The 21,047-nt window shown below is 41.7% G+C and overlaps 1 protein-coding gene across 1 annotated transcript; it reads right to left on the minus strand.

Moving 5' to 3' along the window:
• Window positions 1-1,042: 1,042 nt before the first annotated feature.
• On the minus strand, window positions 1,043-20,712 carry LOC6035345 (nucleolar protein dao-5). The gene is made up of 7 exons (XM_038248425.1): window positions 20,179-20,712; window positions 6,396-6,714; window positions 6,161-6,329; window positions 2,531-6,089; window positions 2,349-2,466; window positions 2,139-2,284; window positions 1,043-1,889 (listed from the first exon to the last, which is right to left on the minus strand). Exons 2-7 carry the CDS (start codon window positions 6,512-6,514, stop codon window positions 1,717-1,719), a joined length of 4,284 nt encoding a protein of 1,427 aa, XP_038104353.1. The 5' UTR covers window positions 6,515-6,714; window positions 20,179-20,712; the 3' UTR covers window positions 1,043-1,716.
• Between the last annotated feature and the right edge of the window lie 335 nt (window positions 20,713-21,047).

Here is a 21,047-nt window from a genome sequence, read left to right on the forward strand (position 1 = left end):
ACAATGATGGAATAGGCAATTTGGAGGCAGTTTTTCGCTGCGCTGTATCCTATTGACAAATTACCACAAAAGTGTTCCGAATTTGTGAGTGTACCGAATATGTGGGATGACTGTACCTTAAAACGAACCCTAAGCCTTATTTTGTACTTTCCAAATATTATACGAAAACGAGGGTTTTGAAAAAAACTTTATTAAATCTTATGCATCGTGGCGTTTAAGTCGCTCGCTAACTGGGCTGAACGAAAAATTTCGAGGGGACCTCCGATGCATAATATTTTCCTGTAGAACATTAAAATTGATTAAAATAAAAGTTACTCAAATTAATGTATAATACTTACTGTTTATATTTCTATAATTGTGACTTGAAATTGAATAAATGTTCGAAAAAGTTTTTTGTATTTTTTGAAAACGACTTTTGCATTCATTAACACCTTGGTCTTTTTGGTTTGTTTTGGTTTTTTGACGTTTGTCTGCTTTTTAACTGGGCTGCAGCCCAGTTATCGAGCGCCCAGTTAAAAAGCAGCCCAGGTCAACAGCGCCCAGTTACCGAACAACTACTGTAATTGCATTGCTAGCAACAATTCCTCACACTGGAAATAATCAAAATTGTAAAAATTACGGCCGTACAATCGATTGTTCCTCTTGCCCCATATGGTCGTCTTGCCCCACCTTCCCCTAGTGAACTGTAATCAAAGCACCCACTTTCGAATGTCGGATGAAGCAAATCACTCTGTTTATTTGTTGATTTGAATTTCAATATTTCTAATTTTTCTGTCATCGTAAGAGATCGTAAAGCTCGAAAATGAGATTTGTTTTTGCCTAGAAAAGCTCTATGGAAGTTAGGATAGGGGATTTGGGTAAGATTGGATGTGAGGTGGCAATGGAGCGATCGGAGCTGCCGGAAAGGACATTTCTGTGCTGTTATTCTTATTTGCTTAAAGTAGTGAACACGCTAAATTAAGTTCAATCCAACTGTTTTATTTATTTTTAATAATATATTTGCTTCCAATATATTTACACAACTAAATGTAACAAAAATAAGTTTTTTACTGTACTCTTTAACTACGGAACGTTTTACAATAAACCATTAGCAGCTTCTGTATAAATTGTAGATTCTAGTTAGCGAAACTTTCTAGCGAAATTTATTTATTTTTTTTTTCCGGAAATTTCAAGCAGATATTTGTAATTGCAAAGCACGAGCTGATCGTAGGCAAATTAATTTGCAACAAACATTTCTTTTCCATAAATTCTGCGGCTATTTTGATGAGCGTATAATGTTGAATATTATTTCAAATGGTTGTAGTTCAATGGCACCTTTTTGTTTATAAACTGAATTAACTTGCTCTACGAACTAAAATATTCTACTGCGAAGAGAAAAAAAAGAACACAATATTACCAACCTAATTGCACAACTAACTAGAACAATTCATTACAAATAAATGTTCGATTTTTGTAATCGACGGTAAAAAAGGGTAGCTTGAAATAGATGAACTGCTAATGGACCTTCTTGTTTGCGCAATAGCCACACAATTGAAGAAAAAAAAATTGTTTAATTTTCAAACAAAACCTGGCAAAAACAAAGAATAGAAGTAACTGTATCTCGAGGTATATAACGTTAAATATCCACAATTTGTTGGTAAGCCTGGTCACACTGGAGTACGACTAGCAGGCACTACACGGTTGTGCAATAACAACGACGCCTTCGTTGCCCGGAGGTCACGTTTTACGCGGCTTTTTCGCGTTAATCTCCTTCTTGAGCTTCTTCAGCATATCCTCGAAGGATTCGCCCTCATCTTTACGTGTCATGGGAGCAATCGGGGCAGGTGGCATCAGCACGGCACCATCCGGTGTGAAATACGGCATTTCGTGGTTTTGTGACAGGTCACCATCTGCAAAATTACGGAGGGAAGAAAACGTTGAAAATAATGTTTGTTTATCATGGTGGGTTAGGAATGCGTCTCGTTCGTATACCCCAGACTACTCGCGAACAATCTTGAGTCAGGAACCGTTTCTTGAGGACTTGGTTTCGAAGTGGGACACATTTTTGGGGAAAGGAGTTACGTTTGAAAGCTTCACACAGCAAAAAGGATGGATTAAAACAGGGTGTTGGTGTGGGTTATGGATGTGACGTAACTTACCTAAATCGGCGTATTCCGTGCGACAGAACGCACGTCGACCCCCGAAGCTGACATCGTACTCGGCCAAGTTAGGATCGCCCGAGCTCGAATCAATGGCCTTGTAGGCGTCTTGGGGTTTTTCAAACGTCACAAACCCGTATTTTGCACTGCACAAGAAAGCAAGAAATTACAAAATTTATCGAGATTAAAACACTTGCCACTTTGACTCACCCTGATTCCTTGTAGTGCAGCGTGACCTGCTTGATGCGACCGTACTGCATGAACTTTCGCTTCAGGTCATCTCGCTTCAACGCTGCCTCCAAACGTCCGACGTACACGATCTTGCGTTCTGAAAACATTTTAAACACAGCATTAACTTTGCTCAGTCAACATCCACGAATCTTTGAATCAACCTGGCGAGACATTGGCAGGGCGTCGATACTCGGTGCGAGATGCGTTTCTCGGGTGCGGGGAAAGTCGTGAGGAGGGACGGGACACCGATCGGCTCGAACGTGACCGCGATCGAGAGCACGAAGAATCACTACTCGAGGTATAATCGGAAGATTCACTGCGGGACCTGCGCCGTCGTCTGCTGCACCGATTACGACGCGAATAGTCTCTCTCTTGGTAACGACGCCGCTGTGAATCGCTTCGGCTGCGCCCCCGGTAGGATCTTGACCGCGAACGAGTCCTTCGTCGTGAACTACCGCACCGGCTTCGGCTGTACGAGTTTGAGGATCGGTTGCGAGTTTCGGCTTCCGAGGAAGAACTGCGACTGTGCCGCTTACGGTACTGACGACGCGTCCGACTTCTGTCATCTTCGGCACTGCGTTGACTGCTGCGCGTTGCTGATCCACAGCTACTCCGCGAAGTGGTTCGGGGTTTCGTCTTCACCGGCGACAGTCTTTTAAGGTCTGGAAATTGGCTCAGTGGCGCCGTTTGAATCGCTATCGAAACACCCTTCGACCGTTGCCGATCCTTGCGTAAATGCATGATGATTTTGTCTTCTCCGTGCTCGGTCGGTTTGCTTGGCTTCTCCTCGGGAGACGACTGCTGCAACTGACCTTCTTCGTATTCGTCATACGCACCGCCGGCTCGTTCCGGCTTGCCGGGAGAAAATGCATTGTTCGGCGAAACGCCAATGTTGGGCGAGCTCTGCTGGTTCGCTTGACCTCCCCCAACGGCGCGCTTTTCGATGGGAGCTGCTTCAGTCTTACTGGTGGTTTCCTTCTTGATCACGACTTCCTTAATGCTGGAAATCAGCGAACTACTCGAGATGATTGTAGGAACTGTCGATTGACACCGCTTGATCGTGGCAGTGATGTCGGAGAGGAGCCCATTCTTTGGAATGTCCTGCTCTTGCGAAACCGCACGGCTCACCTTGGCCACTTCCTCGACGACCTCGCGCGGATGGATCGTGACTTCGGTGTTGCATCCCATCGACACGATGATAATTTCTTCGTAGTCGGCGTGCAACTTTGTACTCGCACCGTCGTTGTCCGCGTTTTTGTCGTACGGTATCGGATTGCCGTGTTCGTCAAACTGCATCGAAGTGATCTCCGCCAACGGGACAATCTGCGGAACAGTTTTTGGAATGATCTTGGCTTCGTTCGATTTGATCGCGGCTTCCCGCTTGAGCTGCTGCATTCGAAGTGCTTTGAGCTTCGCCGCAGATATGGGATCCAGGGGCACTTTAGCGTGGGGCTTAACCTCCGCCGGCTGGGACTGGACACACTGTGCCGCGGCTGGCGATGATGAGCAAACGACCTCTTCCTGTCTGCCACTTGACTCACTCGTAGTGGACACGCTGCCTATGCTACTCTTACTACTACTCTCCGTTACCGGTATAGACACACAGATGGACTCATCAAAGGGCAGTTCACGTCTTTTCTTGTATTCTTCTAGATTAAGTTTTTTCTTCACCTTGACCATACTTTCATTACTACAGCTGCTAGTTGCATTGACTGGTTGCGGTTCTAACTTTAACGCAAACTGACCATCCTCAGTTTTGATAGTTTGCACTCCATTTGGTTTGTTTTGATTGATTTTGAGTAACGACACTTGCTTCTGCTGCGTCGGCACCTGGACTTGAAGTGGTTTCACATCAGCTGGTTCTTCTTTAACAACAACAACGGGAACAATCGCGGGTGGTTTGTGGTCCACACTGCTGGTCGCTCCACTATTGGAAACAGTTTCAATCTTTTGACTCTTTTTATCACAGTTTTCACCCGTTTTTATGCTTGCTTTTAGCAACTCTTTCTTGCTTTTCGAGAGCTTTCTATTCTTCCGCAGCTGGTCCATCGTGGGTAGGAGGAACGGAATTTCAATGGTTTTTCGCTGCGGCACGACAACCGTCGGCGGTTTTTGCGCTTTCTTTGGTGAGCAATAGTCATGATCCAGCTTGATGTTTGACGCCGGCACTGGCTTCGGTTTGGATTGCTGGTCGGGCTTTTTGTCCACCGGCTTGGGTTGGCTCCCGCTGGACTGTGGCCTGTGCTTGTGGGCCTTCACGAGAGGGCTGTTCTTTGCCATCAGAGAAAGCATCTTGTTGCGTGCCAGTTGCGATCCGGCGCTTAAGGGTTTGCTTTTGGTGTTGGCCGAGTTTGAATTTTTAGACGTTTCGGGTGGATTGGTTGAAGGTGGACTGCTCTTGGGTTCACTTTTTGCGACCACTGAAGGAAGGGCAGTCGCTGGAGGGGCACCGGTTCCTCGCGATCCTGGAAGCATCTTGTTTGGTACGGCCTTGTTCGATGGTGCCCCGTTGGGATTCCATGTTGGATCTGTCTTGACATCGTCTTCCTTGCGCTTCGGCTTGCTTATAACGCGTTCCATGCCGAAAATGTTGCCGCACACTTTGCTGTCTCCTTCCGCTTCGGACTCTTCGCTCTCAGATTCACTGTTTTCCACTATCCGCTTAGCTTTGTTTGTACAACTCCTTCTCACCCCTCCGGACTCGTCGTTCGTGTTGTCGTGTTTCGGGGAAATCATCAACTCACGAAGCATTTTAATCTGTTTGCCACGTGATTTGGGTTGTTTTTTTACGGGAGACTTTTTCTGGGCAGACTGCTGCTTTTGATCACGATTCGCGTTTGAATCTGCTGAATCCGTCGTGCCAAAATCGTCCTCGGTTATGTACGCGGCCAAATCGAAGTTGTTTTGAGCGAGTTCAGCAACCAACTTGTCGTCGCACTCGCTCGCTCGTACCACCGTTTTCAACGGACTCAAATCGTTCACAATGGCCGATACGTCCAAATCCTCGAAGCTTAAGCTTGTAATTTCATGCATCAGACTGGCGGCTCCTGTCGCCACCGGAGACTGCGGTAACGAAAACGACTTTCGGTTGATACTCGTCGTTCGTTTCCGACGCTCGATGGCAATCAGCTTGCGGCGCTCGATAACCTGTGCCAGATTCTCGGCCTGTCCCATGTCAGCGTCATCCTCCTGGTCCGAGTGCGGGACATAGTCACTGGGATGGCTGGAAGCGGTGGACGTGCTGCTACTTCGACTGCTATTGCTGGAGCTTGATGAGCAGCTGCTTCGTTTGCTTCCGCTGCGACTGCTCTCGTTGCCACTGGTACTCTCGTTATCGGATTCATCTCCCTCGGAATCACGTCGCAGATTTTGCAACTCCGGTTCAATATCATCACTTTCTAGATCTTCTATAACATCCTCCTCCTGGATTATTTGGGCATGTTCTTCGACCGGTTCCTCCGGAGACGACACTCGGTGTTGTTCGCACTGCTGTGGTGGTGTTGGTGGCGGCGAGGATGCTGCCACCAGGGTTGACTCATCTTCCACCATGGGCGTTGAATAGCGTTCCTCTTGCTGTAAGGTTGAAATCTGTTGTTGTTCCATCACAACAGTTTGCTGCTGCTCCTCCTCTTCATCGTCATCTTCTTCCTCTTCTGAATCATAATCACAGTTGGGATCAATCGATATCACCTCGATAGCGGGGGACATTTCAACGTCCTCCTGGGGGGAAAAAAGTAAGAAAACCTATTAAAGAAACAACTCTCAACCAGTTTTCTTCTGTTACAACTTACATCAACTTCTTCTTCGTCTTCCTCATCGTTGTAATACTCTCCGTCGGCCGAGCCTTGGCCGTACCCGTTAAGTCCGCCGATTGGGAAGCCACCTTCGTCGTCGTCATCGAACGCGTTCCCGTAGTGGTGCTGCACTGCCGGTATGCTGTACTGCAGGCTGTGGATCGATCTACAGCGCAGAGAGTTAGATAATAGCAAAATATGCAACACGCCAAAACACACAACGTCTTCTCACCTTTCGGGGGCAATCTTTGGCAGGATCGGAGCGTATCCGGCGCTGGCTCTCGCACCGACAAAGTGCACCGACGTGGGCGCTGTCCTGACCGCCGAAACGTTCACGAACCGGGACTCCATGCTGGGCTGTGTTGTACACCTACTGCCTATTCTTCATGCGGCTTATATTGCTTATAGCTTAAAGAGGACTGCTGGCTGTTGTTCTATAGTTTAAGAATCTCGGTTCTGGGTGCTGCTTAGCCACAACTCCAGAACCGAGATCGTCCCGCTGGGAAGGGTTTGATTAGGTTGCTATTTTTCCTTGCTCTGCTGGCGAGTCACTGTAATTAAGGAGAGGAAAAAAAAAACAATTTAGTTAGCAATCAGTATAAGATACGGAATGCAAAAAATGATGAGTATCTTCGAAACATAAGAATTCAGGTCAAGATACCAACGTTTTCTTATCTAATTAAATCAAACCCTTGCGCAGCCCCGTTGCATTAGAATGCATTGACACATCACACACGTTTAAGCGACCAGTCCTACTGCGTAAAATTTACCACAGAGATGATCCGTTGAAGTGGGTTGAGTTTGAGTACGGAGTGTTCTAATCTAATCTAATCAGACCCCAGCGCAGCCAATCTTTCGAAGGGATCCTGGAGAGTGCCCTAGGATAGATTACGCCTAGCACCCTTCTTGTATTCCGGAACCCTATGGGATGGAACACAGTATTTCCACGAATATCCTATTTTGCGTGGTTATATAGCGCCCGAACTCGCTGAAATGAACATCTTCGAAACATAAGCATACGTTTCAAAGACAAAACTGATTCAACTTGCAGACGAGTGTATCCAAGCACTTAAACACAGCTGACCTACAGCGTTTAGCATTAGTAGCATAGCTCACTCAAGCTAATCTATAAATAAAAAAAAATAAAAAGGCGAGTGGTCGAAATACCGACGGCATGATTAGTGGTAGTCCTCATTGATTTGCTTCTTGTGGGAGCGAATTGTTTTGGGTAAAACTCACACAAATTTCCGTCACTCCTTTGTAATTTGACTTGTGATTTGCAATTTGTAATTTGAATAATCAATACATTGACCTTCCTTAAATGTTATTAGAGCAGTCAGTTAGGCTTTGTAGACACACCTTCTCGTAGGCATTACACTTATGATCGGAAACAACTCAAAGATCTGACTCCACATGGTTTGTGGATGTTCCCCAAAAAGCAATCAATAATTATTATAAATGAATAAAAAAGATGTGAGTAAGGCAAAAAAAATACTGTAACTGTTGTTGCATAATATGTAATTGTTGGAGATAGTATTGTAATTTCCAGGAACATAATATATTTATTTTTAACATTTTCGATTAATTGTTCTTTATAAGAGATCTGTTTACACCTTCGATCCATATCTCTTGAGTTGAAGTTTTGCAATTTTCCAGCAATCAATATAATCAATCAGTTGATACAACAAGCAATAACGGCGACAAGAGGAGCATCTATTTCTTGGCAGTAATTTCTGCGCCACTCTAAACCCTTGCGTTCACAGTTGGTTGGTTGGTAGGTACCTGCTGCTTGATACAGTTTTCTTACTCACGAGTCTACTGACGTAAGCGGCACTCTTCGCCGTTGTCATGAGGTTTGCCCGTACAGGCACGATCCGAATCTACTTACTCGTTTTCTTGAAACGCTTGAAATTTGTGACAAAATTTGTAGTTGTTCAGAATTTTTAACATTAATTTTGTTAAGTCCAAATAAGTTTGATTATTCGCAATTCGCAATTTTCAGTGTAAGAACGGGCCTTGACCGATCTTATGCACTAGGTTCCCGACGAACACGCACTGCCCTTACACCTACATCTCACCCTTGCTCTGAGTCAGTACGAGCAGCACGCTAGAACACGCTTTGAGTGTTCGTGCCAGGCATGCACACCTTCTTTTCCGGTTACGCATTTTAACTCGGCCGGGGGTGGTACATTAAGTAGGGTTTGATGTAAGTATAAGCGCCTAACCATTAAAAGTGTGCCTATCAATTTTCATTAAAGAAAGTACTGTTTTATTTTTAGTTTGAATTCAAAAACTAGTTGTTATTTTACTGTGTTTTGTTTTCTCCTGAAATCTTCCCTAATGTTGAATCGTGTTAATCTGTTGCTATTTCTTCTGTCGCGGTGTTTTGTTACAATGTTTTGGACCTAAGCATGTTATTCAAAAGTTTACCAAAAGTACAATAGTAATATTTGTGTTAATCCTTTAACCATTCCATAAATTGAGTAAGGGCTCAAACCTCACTTGTTTGAAAAAAAAGGGTGAAGATTGAAAACAATAGACAGTAAAAGAGAATTTATTTTATAAAAATCAAGTATCAATAGTAAGAGAATGATGAGCGTATTTTGAAGAATAAATATGAGAAGCTAGATGTATTAGATGTAAAATTAGACAATAGTTAATAAATAGAGATACAAAACAAGCTTAGATTATAGTAATGATAATTTATAGGACAGATAAAAAATTATTCAAATAAATAAATTCGCAATAAAATCAAAAAAGATTATGCGAATGATAAATAGACTTGATATTACTAGTACATTAAGGAAAAGTATATTTTTAAGGAAAAAAAAAAAACAAAACAAAGTTTGTTACAGCAGTATCAATTGATAGAAAAGAGTGGAAAAGCTTTGAGAGATAAGAGAACCAAAAGTTAGTAAAATTAAAATCAAATGTTGGATATTAAATAGAAGAATCAGTAAAGAATTCAGAAGAGCCAAATAAAAATAGGAGATAGGTGGTAGCTGAGAATGAAGAGAAGAGAAACCCCGTTGTGCGATGTTTCAGGTACATCCACAGCAGTTGACTCAACATACTGCGAATCAAAACAATACCGTCTACAATCACAAATTACTTCCCTTTCCCACATTGTCGCGCCCCTTTCTTTTAGCCGTCTCGACTCTGACCCGCGGTGGTCAAAGGTTTACGATCCGTTTCCACAGGCCACCAGCTAGGTCATCATGAAAACCAAGCCAACGTGGAGGTAAGAAAATAGGACACTCGCAAGGAACCAGAGCTATACTGTTCTGATCAAGATAATTCGGATGATCTAACAGAACTACGGATGTAGTTAGTTACGCTCCTTCCAGGATGTTCCTTACGTGGACGTCAACCGAAGAGCACGCAACAAGGTCAGTGCCATTGCATGCTCTTAGGTATCAATCCTTGGCCTGCTATAAGTTTGATTATAGAATAAATTTGAATCTATACTGTAATATCTGTAAAGTATTGAAATAAGTTTTTTTTTCAGCCAAAAATAACCAAGCAAACAAAATACGAAATGTGTTCCTGCCAACAAGTGTTAGATAATCCAAGTCTAGGTCACTTCTAGTGCTACTGCTCTCGCTAGAATGCTGCTAAGTCACACTTATGTTCGGAAGCTGTCACGGGAATTGGCAAGGTTTCAAACGGTGCGATACCGATCGGATCGGGGTTGTGTATTATGTATGCATAAAGCGGATGCCATGCTCTCGTCAACTGGCAGGTTTATTTTTACTGTTTTGTGTGAGAAACAATCGCAGGCAAAATCGAACAGGGATTTTCTTCAAATAAATACTTTTCCCAAATATATTTTTTAAAAGAAGATGTTTTCAAAATCCACCTTTTCCTACCATACGTCACACTGGCAAGGGAAATACCTCGTGCAACGATTTAAAGCCCAAGCTTAATTCAGCGCGCGTATTGGAAGCAGCTACAGCAAAAGAGAGTGAGAGAGATACGAAGCAGCACGGTAGATTCAACGTGCAATCACGTGGCAAAGTGTGACCGAATTTCGTGTATCACCTTCACAGGACTGCTGCTGCGCCCCTCTTATCGAGAAGCTGACGTTACCACAATTTTTCGTCCTCCAAATTAACACACAGTCACTTAGCACGTCTTTTTTAAACAGCACAAGCATCAATGCTTGAAACGCTACAATTCCCAGGCGCTAATTGGGATAATTTGCCGTATGATCTTCAGAGCATTCCATCGAACAAGAAAGGTACCATTTTTTTGTGCCCTCTTGTTCTAAGCTTGCTGGAATGTCTATCTAGTTAGAGAGCACAGAGGCATCGATCTGCTAAAAAATAATTTTAGTAGGCATATACCTACTTTGACATATCGAGAAATTAAAAAGAGAGATGTGAGCCGGTAACATGGAGTGAAACATTCGCAGCTCTCAAAGAAAACTTCACAGCAGCTTGACAGAAAGTTTAACTCCATGTTGCACTTTTAATTTCTCGATACTTTTTGAACACAACAGTTTTTGAAAAAATATTAAGGGAGCGGCCGTGGCTGACTGGTTACGGTGTTCGCTTTGTAAGCGAATGGTACTGGGTTCGATTCCCATCTGCTCTCAACGAGAAAGTTAAGAACATAGAAATCTGAAATGATGAATATGAACGAAAAATCAAAGTCGGTCGAGGCGGGGTACGATCCTCCGTCATTTGGATTGGTAAGCAAAACTGCTAACCACTAGGCCATGACTTGGTGAGCGTGGACTGGAATTAGAAATACTGTTACAGAGAGCGAGTTGTGGTGCTATAATCACGGCAAATAGTGTCCGGGGCATTCGTGGAAATACAATGTCCCATCCCAAAGGGTCCCGGAGTACCAAACCTTCTTAGCATGGTGTTCCCAACGAATACAACCAAATTTCGGAGCGTATACATTACATTACAGTTGCGTCTTTCTGTGTGTGTGTGTGTGTGTGGTCCAATCCAATACCCGCTAACCGGTAGCGATATTATGGGAAAGTATAATTTGTATCAGACTTTTGTATATGCCGAATGCTGATACAGCTTATCTCAGTCCCGGGTATTAGGTGGTGATAGCCCTCGCGCTGCTTCCAACGACCCATTTCAGAATGACAGAGCTTCTTGCGGTCCAATTCCGAGGTCGTTGGGAATTGTTCGGCCCCGCCTAAACATAGAAGCAAGCATCTGAAGGAAACTCGATCTATATTTAGACTTCCAATCCCCTCAGGCAAATCAGGGATCAGCGCGTATTTAATATGGGAAGATTAACATGTTTCAACACTACGGATCAATTCACTGCTAGAGTGTAAACCTTCTGATGGCCGACTACTTAGCGTCCCAGACCACCAATCCAGAGGTGTGAGTTCAAATTCAAATTCGTTTTTGTTCATATTTAAAGTTCAAATTCCTGATTCCAAATTTCAAAGGTACCGACCGGGATTTGATCCCTGAACCTTCTGCTTGTGAGACAGAAGCCGTAACCATTAAGCCACGGAGCCGATCACATTACAGTTGCGTCTTTCTATTACGAAAATTTTGCTACCCAAACATGTATAGATCATCGCTAAAATTTTTTAAGTTATCGCAGTTTTAGTGAAAAAAGTTGATTTTTATCCGTTTTCGTAATTTTTCCATTTTTAGGCGCGGCGCGTCAGAAACCCCAGTGTTTATGTTCAAAAATATTATTGAATCCTGTTTTAATAGATATTCCCAATGTTTGGATATGTTATATAAAATATTACAAGCAATCAGGGAAAAATATTTTCAGACATGAGCTCTTAGGTCGCGAGACCTTTAAATATGCAAATTAATTTTCATAGGACCTTTTCAAATATTCTGGTAGGTTTTTCGAAACTGCACATATTTTTTTCTAATAACCTTACCTTTCTTTTAAAACATGGCGCTCTTAAATTGGTTCAGCCCTTCCCGAGATGTGATTTTTTGAAAAATGTGCTTTTTGCGAAAATCGACGAATAATGCCATTTTTAGGATATTTTGGATAGGAGCACCCTAATCGCGGTCACCTAAAATACGGTCTAATTATTTGGGTCGAAGAACCCACACTCCAAATTTGAGCCAAATCGGAGCACTTTTGATTTGGAAACTTCCTGTTTGACGTGTAATGGCTGATAGTGATTAATTTTTCATTTACATTTACATTTACTATATCTGGTGATTAGTGCGCTGACCACGGGGACACGCTGTCTTGTTTTCGCATGCTCATTTTCATTTCTTTTGTGTCGCTGTTTGTGTGCTTGGGTGAGTGGTTATTATAATTAAATAATGGCATCATTAGTGCGCTGACCAAATAATGTGTTAAATTTTCACGGTGAAAAATTCATTTCTATAGAATCGTTTATCGGAAGATACGCTGACACTTCGGATAGACCATTAGCGCGCGTTTTTGAATTTTTTGACGGTTACTCTGCAACGTGTTTGTCGGAGCCTTTTATTTGATATTTTATTTTTCATAAGTCCTTCTTTTATCATCGTCGATTGGAAGGCACGCCGCCGGTTTAGTGCGTTTAAGTTATTGTTTTAATTTCATTACAATCGGTTACTTGATGACCTGTTTTCTTTTCGTTTATATTCGTTGATCGTAATAACTTATTTCAGCTGGCAGTTTTAGTATTAACTCATCAAACTATCGATTTTATTAAGAGTAAAGCGTCTTTTATTTACTATTTTTGAAATTTTCTCGCGTTGTCCAAATTATACAGACAGTAAAAATATACTGACAAGTCCAGCCCATAGCACTACCGCTCGGTTGGCACGCGTTCGATTAAAACAAACTTTTTAAATAATCAATTATTTATCTTTCCGCAGCCGGCTGCCTAAGATTTAATATTTTCAACCGATAAACAAAATGCTCATGGTCACATCACTGCCACTCGTGAATCCTGACCTCATACCCATCTACTAACCCCCTCAAAACTCATGTGATACTTTGTCGGAGAAGCAGTCGATTGGGCGGTCTCTATCACTCAAGTATCGGACTAACATTCCCATCCACTTCCCCGTGACCCTACCACTGGTCGTGGCCGGCGCCGGTATTGATCAGCATGATAGGGGCCTTTGAAAAGTTGCGAAGCGAGGAAAGATAGCACCCACTCATCTTCCAAGGCTCGTGGATGTAACTTCTGGAGGTCCTGGTCAATAACGGAGTAGCAACTGCGGGTGGGCACCTATGCTATGCTTATGCTTACATTTACTATTTCTAGACCTTGCATTCAGAACCATCATTGACAGCCATTGCCCCAAGAGCGAAAGACACCATCTAGGTGATTGAAAACCCTTTCAAAAGAGTCTAAAACGTTGAAGATCTGGCAACCCTGTCTCAAGTTAGATATGTACTTCAAAAGTTATGCTAAAAAACGATTTTAACAAAAGTCCGGAAGATTTAAAAAGGGTGGTTTTTGTAAGAAACCCCGTCATGTTATACATTTTTAGAAAGGTATTAAAAGACCTTTTCAATGAATTCAATAGATCTCAGATCTGACAACCCTATTAACAGTTATAAGCACTTAAGTGTTATTTATGAACTTTTTGAAGGCCGGATATCAGATATTTTAACAAAAACGTTGTCCGGATCTATCATGCGACCTGTCGTTGAATAGGTAATTAAAAGACCTTTTCAACGAGTTCAAAAGAGTAAAGATCGGACAACCCTATCAAAAGTTATAAGTACATAAGTTTCCTGAATTGACCATCCAATCTGATCTGAATAATGGATCAAGTTGATAGACCACTGAAAGGTCCGCCCTTTTGTATCTATTTTGGATAGCATTACCTTCTAAATGTGAGGAAGGCACCAACCACCTAACAGTGGGTTAAGTAACGTTTTTATTGAGAAATAGATGGAATTTTATCCAAACCCATCATATAACTAAATGTTGGTGAAAAGTTAGGAAGGCACCAACCACATAGGTGGATTAGGTTAGATTTTATGTTTAAAAGCCAATGCTAGGTTAACAATATTTGTTTAGTCAAAATAGTCAAATTCTAGCATTCTGCTCTATGATCTAACTGTAAAAATAGATAAGAGCTGCCGCTTCTAATCTCAACGCTTCTTTTAGTGGGTGCATTCGTTTTCTTACTCTATGTTAGGCCAACCAGCATGACCAGCGCCAACGGCACATGGTGTTAAACCAACTTAGTCCATCCAAATTAACCAAATACTTTTAAAGTCTACGCGACAAAGGCCTCCACAATCCACATGTGTCGACAATGGCCGACAGAAAAATATATCTATGGATGACCTCGAGAGTGAGATGATGTGGTTGATCTTTTGAAGGTTTTACCAACAAAAACGTTTTTCGCAAAAAAATGGATTTGTTATTTGGGTATTTTTTGAAAGCAGCGGCAAATTGAGACAGAAACCTTAATCACCTGGAAGTACATGGTCACAATAAAAAAAAGAGACAGAAACCTTAATCACCTGGAAGTGCATCGTCACAATAAAAAAAAACTGTAGCTTGAAGGAATACAAAAATTACGACGAACGCGATTCTTGAGCATCTGGCGCACAAAAGCGATCAAAACAAAGAACGTATTTTTAACGATCCGTAAAACTGCACTTCGTAAACAAAGAATAGCCATAATGCACCAGATTTTCGCAGGTCATCCTCGCAAAATGCTCAATGGCACCGTCGTCGCGCACCGGTTCGAGTAAAAATATATCGAATGAGCGCAACGACTTTCCTCCCGGTTTTCCCCCGACAGCCGTCTCGTAAACATTTGCGCGTGTCCTCACAGGTACCGACGCTGCATTTTACATTCCTACACAAATTGACCGTGATTTTCCGCAGATCCTGATGTGGTGTCTGCAAAGCATCCGCTCGGTGTCCCAATTTTATTTTATACACAAATAAAGATATGGAATGAGTTTCAATTGAAAATACCAATTTTCAAAAATCCATTTTGTGTGGCTTTATTTCAGAATTGTTTTTGTGCATTTTAGTCGTCCAATTTCAATACATAATTGATGGTACATTCTTTAAAAATAGAAACCCCATTGATGGCACGTTCGATCTCTCATCGCTGCCTAACTGGTGTGGCTGGTTTCGAAACGTAGAAAATAGAACATATATGCAAAAGATTTCGAACTTGGTATGCTCGTCCGAACTTTGACAATGTGACGTCCCCTTCTTGCTGGCTCCCATCAATAGGTTGGTTGACAGCTGTTGCCGCACTCGTCGTTCGTTGCGATTCGTTTGCTTTATTTTGGTTTTGCTGTGTTTCAGCATCATCTAGTTCGAGAAGATAGCAACGAAAACTAGACTGCATGGTTACATAATCCACTGTAAATTTAAAACGCGCAACAGATATGCTTTATTTTCAACAATTTTGCCAATTACTCATGTTCACTTCTTGTGTGTCTCTAACTATGCTTTTAGATATCGTATTCAAACAGATTATCTAATAATAATATAATTGTTCCTAAAGAAACTATAGCTACACACAAAATACTAACTTTTTGCATGAATTCAGCTGCTAAAACTTTATGTTAATCACAAATTCGCAATTCGCTATTTTCAATGTTCAGTGTAAGAACGGGCCTTGACCGATCTTATGCACCAGTTTCCCGACGAACACGCACTGCCTTTACACCTACATCTCACCCTTGCTCTGAGTCAGTACGAGCAACACGCTAGAACACGCTTTGAGTGTTCGTGCCAGGCATGCACACCTTCTTTTCCGGTTACGCATTTTAACTCGGCCGGGGGTGGTACATTGCGTAGGGCTTGATGTAAGTATAAGCGCCTAACCATTTAAAGTGTGCCTAACAACTTTCATTAAAGCAAAAACTGTTTTATTTTTAGTTTGAATTCAAAAACTAATTGTTATTTACTGTGTTTTGTTTTCTCCTGAAATCTTCCCTATTGTTGAGTCGTGTTTATATGTTGCTATGTCTTTTGTCGCGGTGTTTTGTTACAATATTTTGGTCCTAAGCATTTTATAAAAGTTTTTCAAAAGTACAATAGTAATATTTGTGTTAATCCTTTAATCATTCCATAAATTGAGTAAAGGCTCGAACCTCACTTGCTTAAAAAAAGGTGAAGATTCAAAACAATGGACAGTGAAGGGAATATACTATGTAAAGAATCAATAGTTAAAGAAAGATAGTGATTTAAGTAGTAGATGTAGAAATAAATAATAGTTAATAAATAGAGGACTGTATTAAAAACAACTTATAGGGCAGATGAAATTATTCAAATAGATATATAAAGAAAAGGCAAATGATAAACAGAATTGATATTGCTATCAAATTAAGGAAAAACTGACAGTTTGTTACAGCAGATTAGTCAGTCATATATAGTGGAAAAGCGTTGAGAGTTAAGAGAATCTTTTCTTCTGTAAGTTTTTTGAAAACTTTTTCTTACTCTTGTCTCTTCAATAGTTATAAGTAATAATGCCTTCTATTGAACTACGATGTAACACACAGCTGGAAGGGACTCCAAAACTCTGTTATGTACCTAAATTAACTCATTGTAACATAATTGTTCACAAATAAACCCGAATTGAATTGAATTGTTAAGAGAATCGAGAGTTAATAAAATCAAAACCAAATTGTGGATAGTAAACAGAAGAATCAGTAAATAAGTTTGAATCATTTGAGCAAAATAGAAACAGAAGATAGATGGTAGATAAAAATGGAAAGAATAGAAACCTCGTTCTGTGATGTTTCAGGTACATCCACAGCAGTTGGCTCAATATACTGCGAATCAAAACAATACCGTCTACAAACACAAATTACTTCCCTTTCCCACATTGTCATACCCCTTTATTTTAGCCGTCTCGACTCTGACCCGCGGTGGTCTAAGGTTTACGAGTCGTTTCCACAGGCCACCAGCTAGGTTACACTTTGTCACCATGATGACTAAACCAAGCCAACGTGGAGGTAAGAAAATAGGTCACTTGCAAGGAACCAGAGCTGTACTGTTCTGATCAAGATAATTCGAATGATCTAACAGAACCACGGATGAAGTTAGTTGCGCTCCTTCCAGGATGTCCCTTACCTGGATGTCAACCGAAGAGCACGTAACAAGGTCAGTGCCATTGCATGCTCTTAAATATTAATCCTTGGCCTGCCTTTACATATTTTCAAAGTGAGAAATCATTATAAATACTTTTCGTTTTATTAATTTATTTATTTTTTGTCCTTATCAATATACAATTTTTACAACTAATTACATAAGGCTGGTACAAATATTTTTAAAAGTTTTTGTTTGGTATGGTTACCTCCACAGTTGGCGCACTTGCTGCGCTTTTTTCGTTTGCTCTGCCTTGTCCCCCAAGTCCGCTTTGAACGGCAGTGCACACGCATCAGAGAGGTGTGATTCACCGCACTTCACACAGCGGGGCGGGAGGTTGCAGTTCCGCGAGCCGTTGCCGAATTTCTGACAACGGTGGCATAGTGCTGCGTCCGACGGGTTCTTAGAGTAGAACCGCCAGTTTACCCAAAACCCGTCCAACGCCTTAGTTCGCCGCAAGTCTTGAATTTTGACGGTGCCGCGGTCGAAGTACAACAGGTACAGGGTGTGTGTACCTGTTACTGTTGTCTTCCGCGAGAGGACTTCTATGTCCCGCGGCGTTATGCCAGCACCCGAGAGGTCCTTCTTGAGATCGGAGATCGGGCGGTCTTGGTACCCCTGCAAAACGACCTTAACGGCAGTCTTCTGCACGGGGTCGAATGTGTAAAACTTGAAGTTATGACGCTTCAATTTCTCCACAACCAGGTCGAAGTTCTTTTCGTAAAATGTGTAAACTTGCACTGACGACTTACCAATTTTCAGACAATATCCGAGGCCTTCCAGCAACTCGTCAACGTCGTCCGCCAACGTGTCCAAAACAAAAATTGGAGGTGGTCTACGTTCCTTTGGAGAATTGTTCTTTTTTGGCGTCGACACTTTCTTCCGTGCACGCCCGTCATCGACGTCGTCGTCGGTAGTGCTGCTACCGTCGGTGTTGTTGTTTTCTTCGTCGTCGCTCAGCATCTGGAACTCGTTCCTGATGGGGATGTTGGCGGATGTTGATGTACCACTGGTCGTGGCACCGGAAGTAACGGAACGGGTTCGCACTGGTGATCTCGGAACGTATTTGGGATGTAGATACTTTTTGTCGATTCCATCTGCGCTCACGCTCCCCTGCGCGATGGCGGCCGACACGGCGTTTGTTTGTTTACCTTTTTGCACACGGCCGGTAGACGAACTTCGCGGGTTTTTCGAGGCCGCACTCGAACTGCCACGGCCGCGGTCGGCCTTTGGCATGCTGGAGAAGCAAACTCGCGGGTAATCACAATCAACTACGGCGAAAAATTTCGAAAAAACGGTAGAGCACAGAGCACTTGACTGCTGCTTGCTCTCGTGCGTACACGGAGGTCTAAGAGTATAATTAAACTCTTTATTCGGTACAACTAAAGAAGTCATAGCATAACATAATTCAAATGTATAAATAGACAAAGAAACATAAACCCAAATCAAAAAGGATTTAATGATGAATGCAAAACACTAAGCAGTTAAATTTATCTGAGAAACAAAAATTAGCACGTTGGAACAACTTTTTGGAAATTCGTGCCAAGAGAAGGAATCAATCATTCTGATACGAGATGCTTTAATTTAAGGGGTTACATACATGGAGAAAATCACAAAATTTCATATTACGAAAAATTAACTAAATCAGCTTAAAAGATGATTTTCAACGACTCCTGAAAGTTTCATGAAGATATTTCATGATTAAACCGAGTAAGAGACGATTTAAGCTGAAAATTTGGCCATTCGCAAAGCGAACTGTCAAACTTTGTGAGCGCTTTTCTCTGAACACCGAGTTGATTTACGGGTGCCACGGTATCTCGAGATGGGATAGACCAAATTGGCTGAAATTTGGGGTGAAGACTCGCAAGACATATTCCGTGTGCATGACGAAGCCCGATTTTGAAATTTTGCATTATTTTTTTCAAATACACAAATAAAAAACTGTCAATTATTTAATATGAAAAACATAAAAATATTTTTGACTTTTTTAAAAATAAACATTTTGGAAATTGGCATTCGTCATGCACACGGGATCGATTTAATGAGCCTTCACCAGAATTTTGAGCCGATTTGGTCAAGGCAGTGTTGAGATATCGTGGCACCAGTTTTTTGAAACTGCTAACTTCATCTGTATCTCGGCAATGATACAACTAAATGTCTTCAAATTTATTTTGATGAAAGTTGAGAATGCAAATTTTAATGTTCTAAAAACAGATTAAAAAAAAGTTTAAGTTTGTGCTCAAACCAACCTCTGAAATTTTTGTCGATTTACATGTATGTAAACCCTTAAATACAGGGGTATGAAAAAAAAACTTTTAGCGAAGTATAAATTTAAATTTATACAAAACTTTTTTACCATCTGATCTTTTAAGGAATTATGATTCATCATTCGGGCGTTCTGTCAGGTGTCCTAGCAAGAAGAACTCATGCTGAGAGCCCAACAAACGAAACGGCATTTTTTTCATTCTGCTTTAGCCAATGTTTACCATTCACCTCAACTCTAGCTCTGCGGCCACCGGAACGTCCAGCGTGTACAAAACACTCAACCACACGGGTGATGAGTTGGTGCAAAAATCGGATGATGAGGTTATGTTCATAATATTGCTTATTATTGTTTTTGTTTTGAATGGTCCCCCAGAAACACTCGGGAAGTGCATTTTGCCATTGTTTATTAAGATTGTTCTTCTCTTTGGGGAATATAATTTACGGTTATTCCAAGATGTTGCACCTGGAGCAACGAAACTTTCCACATTTTTGTTTACAAATTGCGCACCCACGTTTTTGTTGACAGCCCGAAGACTCGGGCTATTCTTTCCCCCTGGGGCTCAAAAACAAAGCAACCTAAGATGATCGTTGACGATCAACTAGCAGGAAAATCCCCTTAGATCGTTTCCATAGACGAAAATCGCTTCCGCGACTCAAAACATTTTCCTTTTAGCAAACCACGTTTTTTGGACTTGACATAAGGAAGCAAAACGAAACATACCATTTGACCCGGAATTTCACCGTAAAGTAGTTACTCCTAGACGGCTCTGCCTGCTCCAGTTGTTTTACAAACGATGCACATTATTTTCACTGCACGGCTTTTGATAATTCCGCAGAAATTTCGATATTTTCCGACCCACAAAACAGAAAAGCACACCGCCGTGGTTTGCACGACTTTTTATTTTCTGTTCACCTCTGGTACACACTTTTATTTGGCCTTCTTTGCTCTTCTTCGCGCACGCCACTTCACCAACACCACTGTCTTTGACACAAGACCACCAGAATCCGAGTAGGCGAGACTGCAATGTGGAAAAATTTCCAACCCGGTTCCAACGGGTTTCGATTTTTGGGCATATGTTGTACCCGTCCTAAGGAAATTTGTTCGAGTTTCGGTGATCAACACATTTCAGTGTAACTTATTTAAATATTCAGTCCACTTTCGCGAGTATTCACTATCGACTTTAACGGGAATGCAAATACCGGGCAACGTTCAGATTCCGACTGATGGCTGATGGCAGAAAATCACATGTTGAGAGAAAAGCGAGTTATCTAATGACAGCTGGGGGGATCGTTCAGAAGCGACTTAACACAAACCCACAAGTTTTACACTCTGCAACTGAAGTATTGATTTATTTTCTTCTGAACTTGCAACATGCACTGAGAAATCCAAGTGCACACATTTTTTTATCGAGAATAGGGTTCTAAAGCCACGTCTAAAGCCGTATGTTGATTTTTACTCGGATTTTTATTTACAACGTATAAAACACGCTTGAAAACCATTTCTAAGACTACTTGCAATGCGGCTCTACTTTGTTCTAGCTGTTTAATTTTTCAAATAGAACTGAAACAGACTACTCGCATCGTGGAGTT

Source organism: Culex quinquefasciatus, chromosome 1, assembly GCF_015732765.1.
Source record: "Culex quinquefasciatus strain JHB chromosome 1, VPISU_Cqui_1.0_pri_paternal, whole genome shotgun sequence".
NCBI lineage: Eukaryota > Metazoa > Arthropoda > Insecta > Diptera > Culicidae > Culex > Culex quinquefasciatus.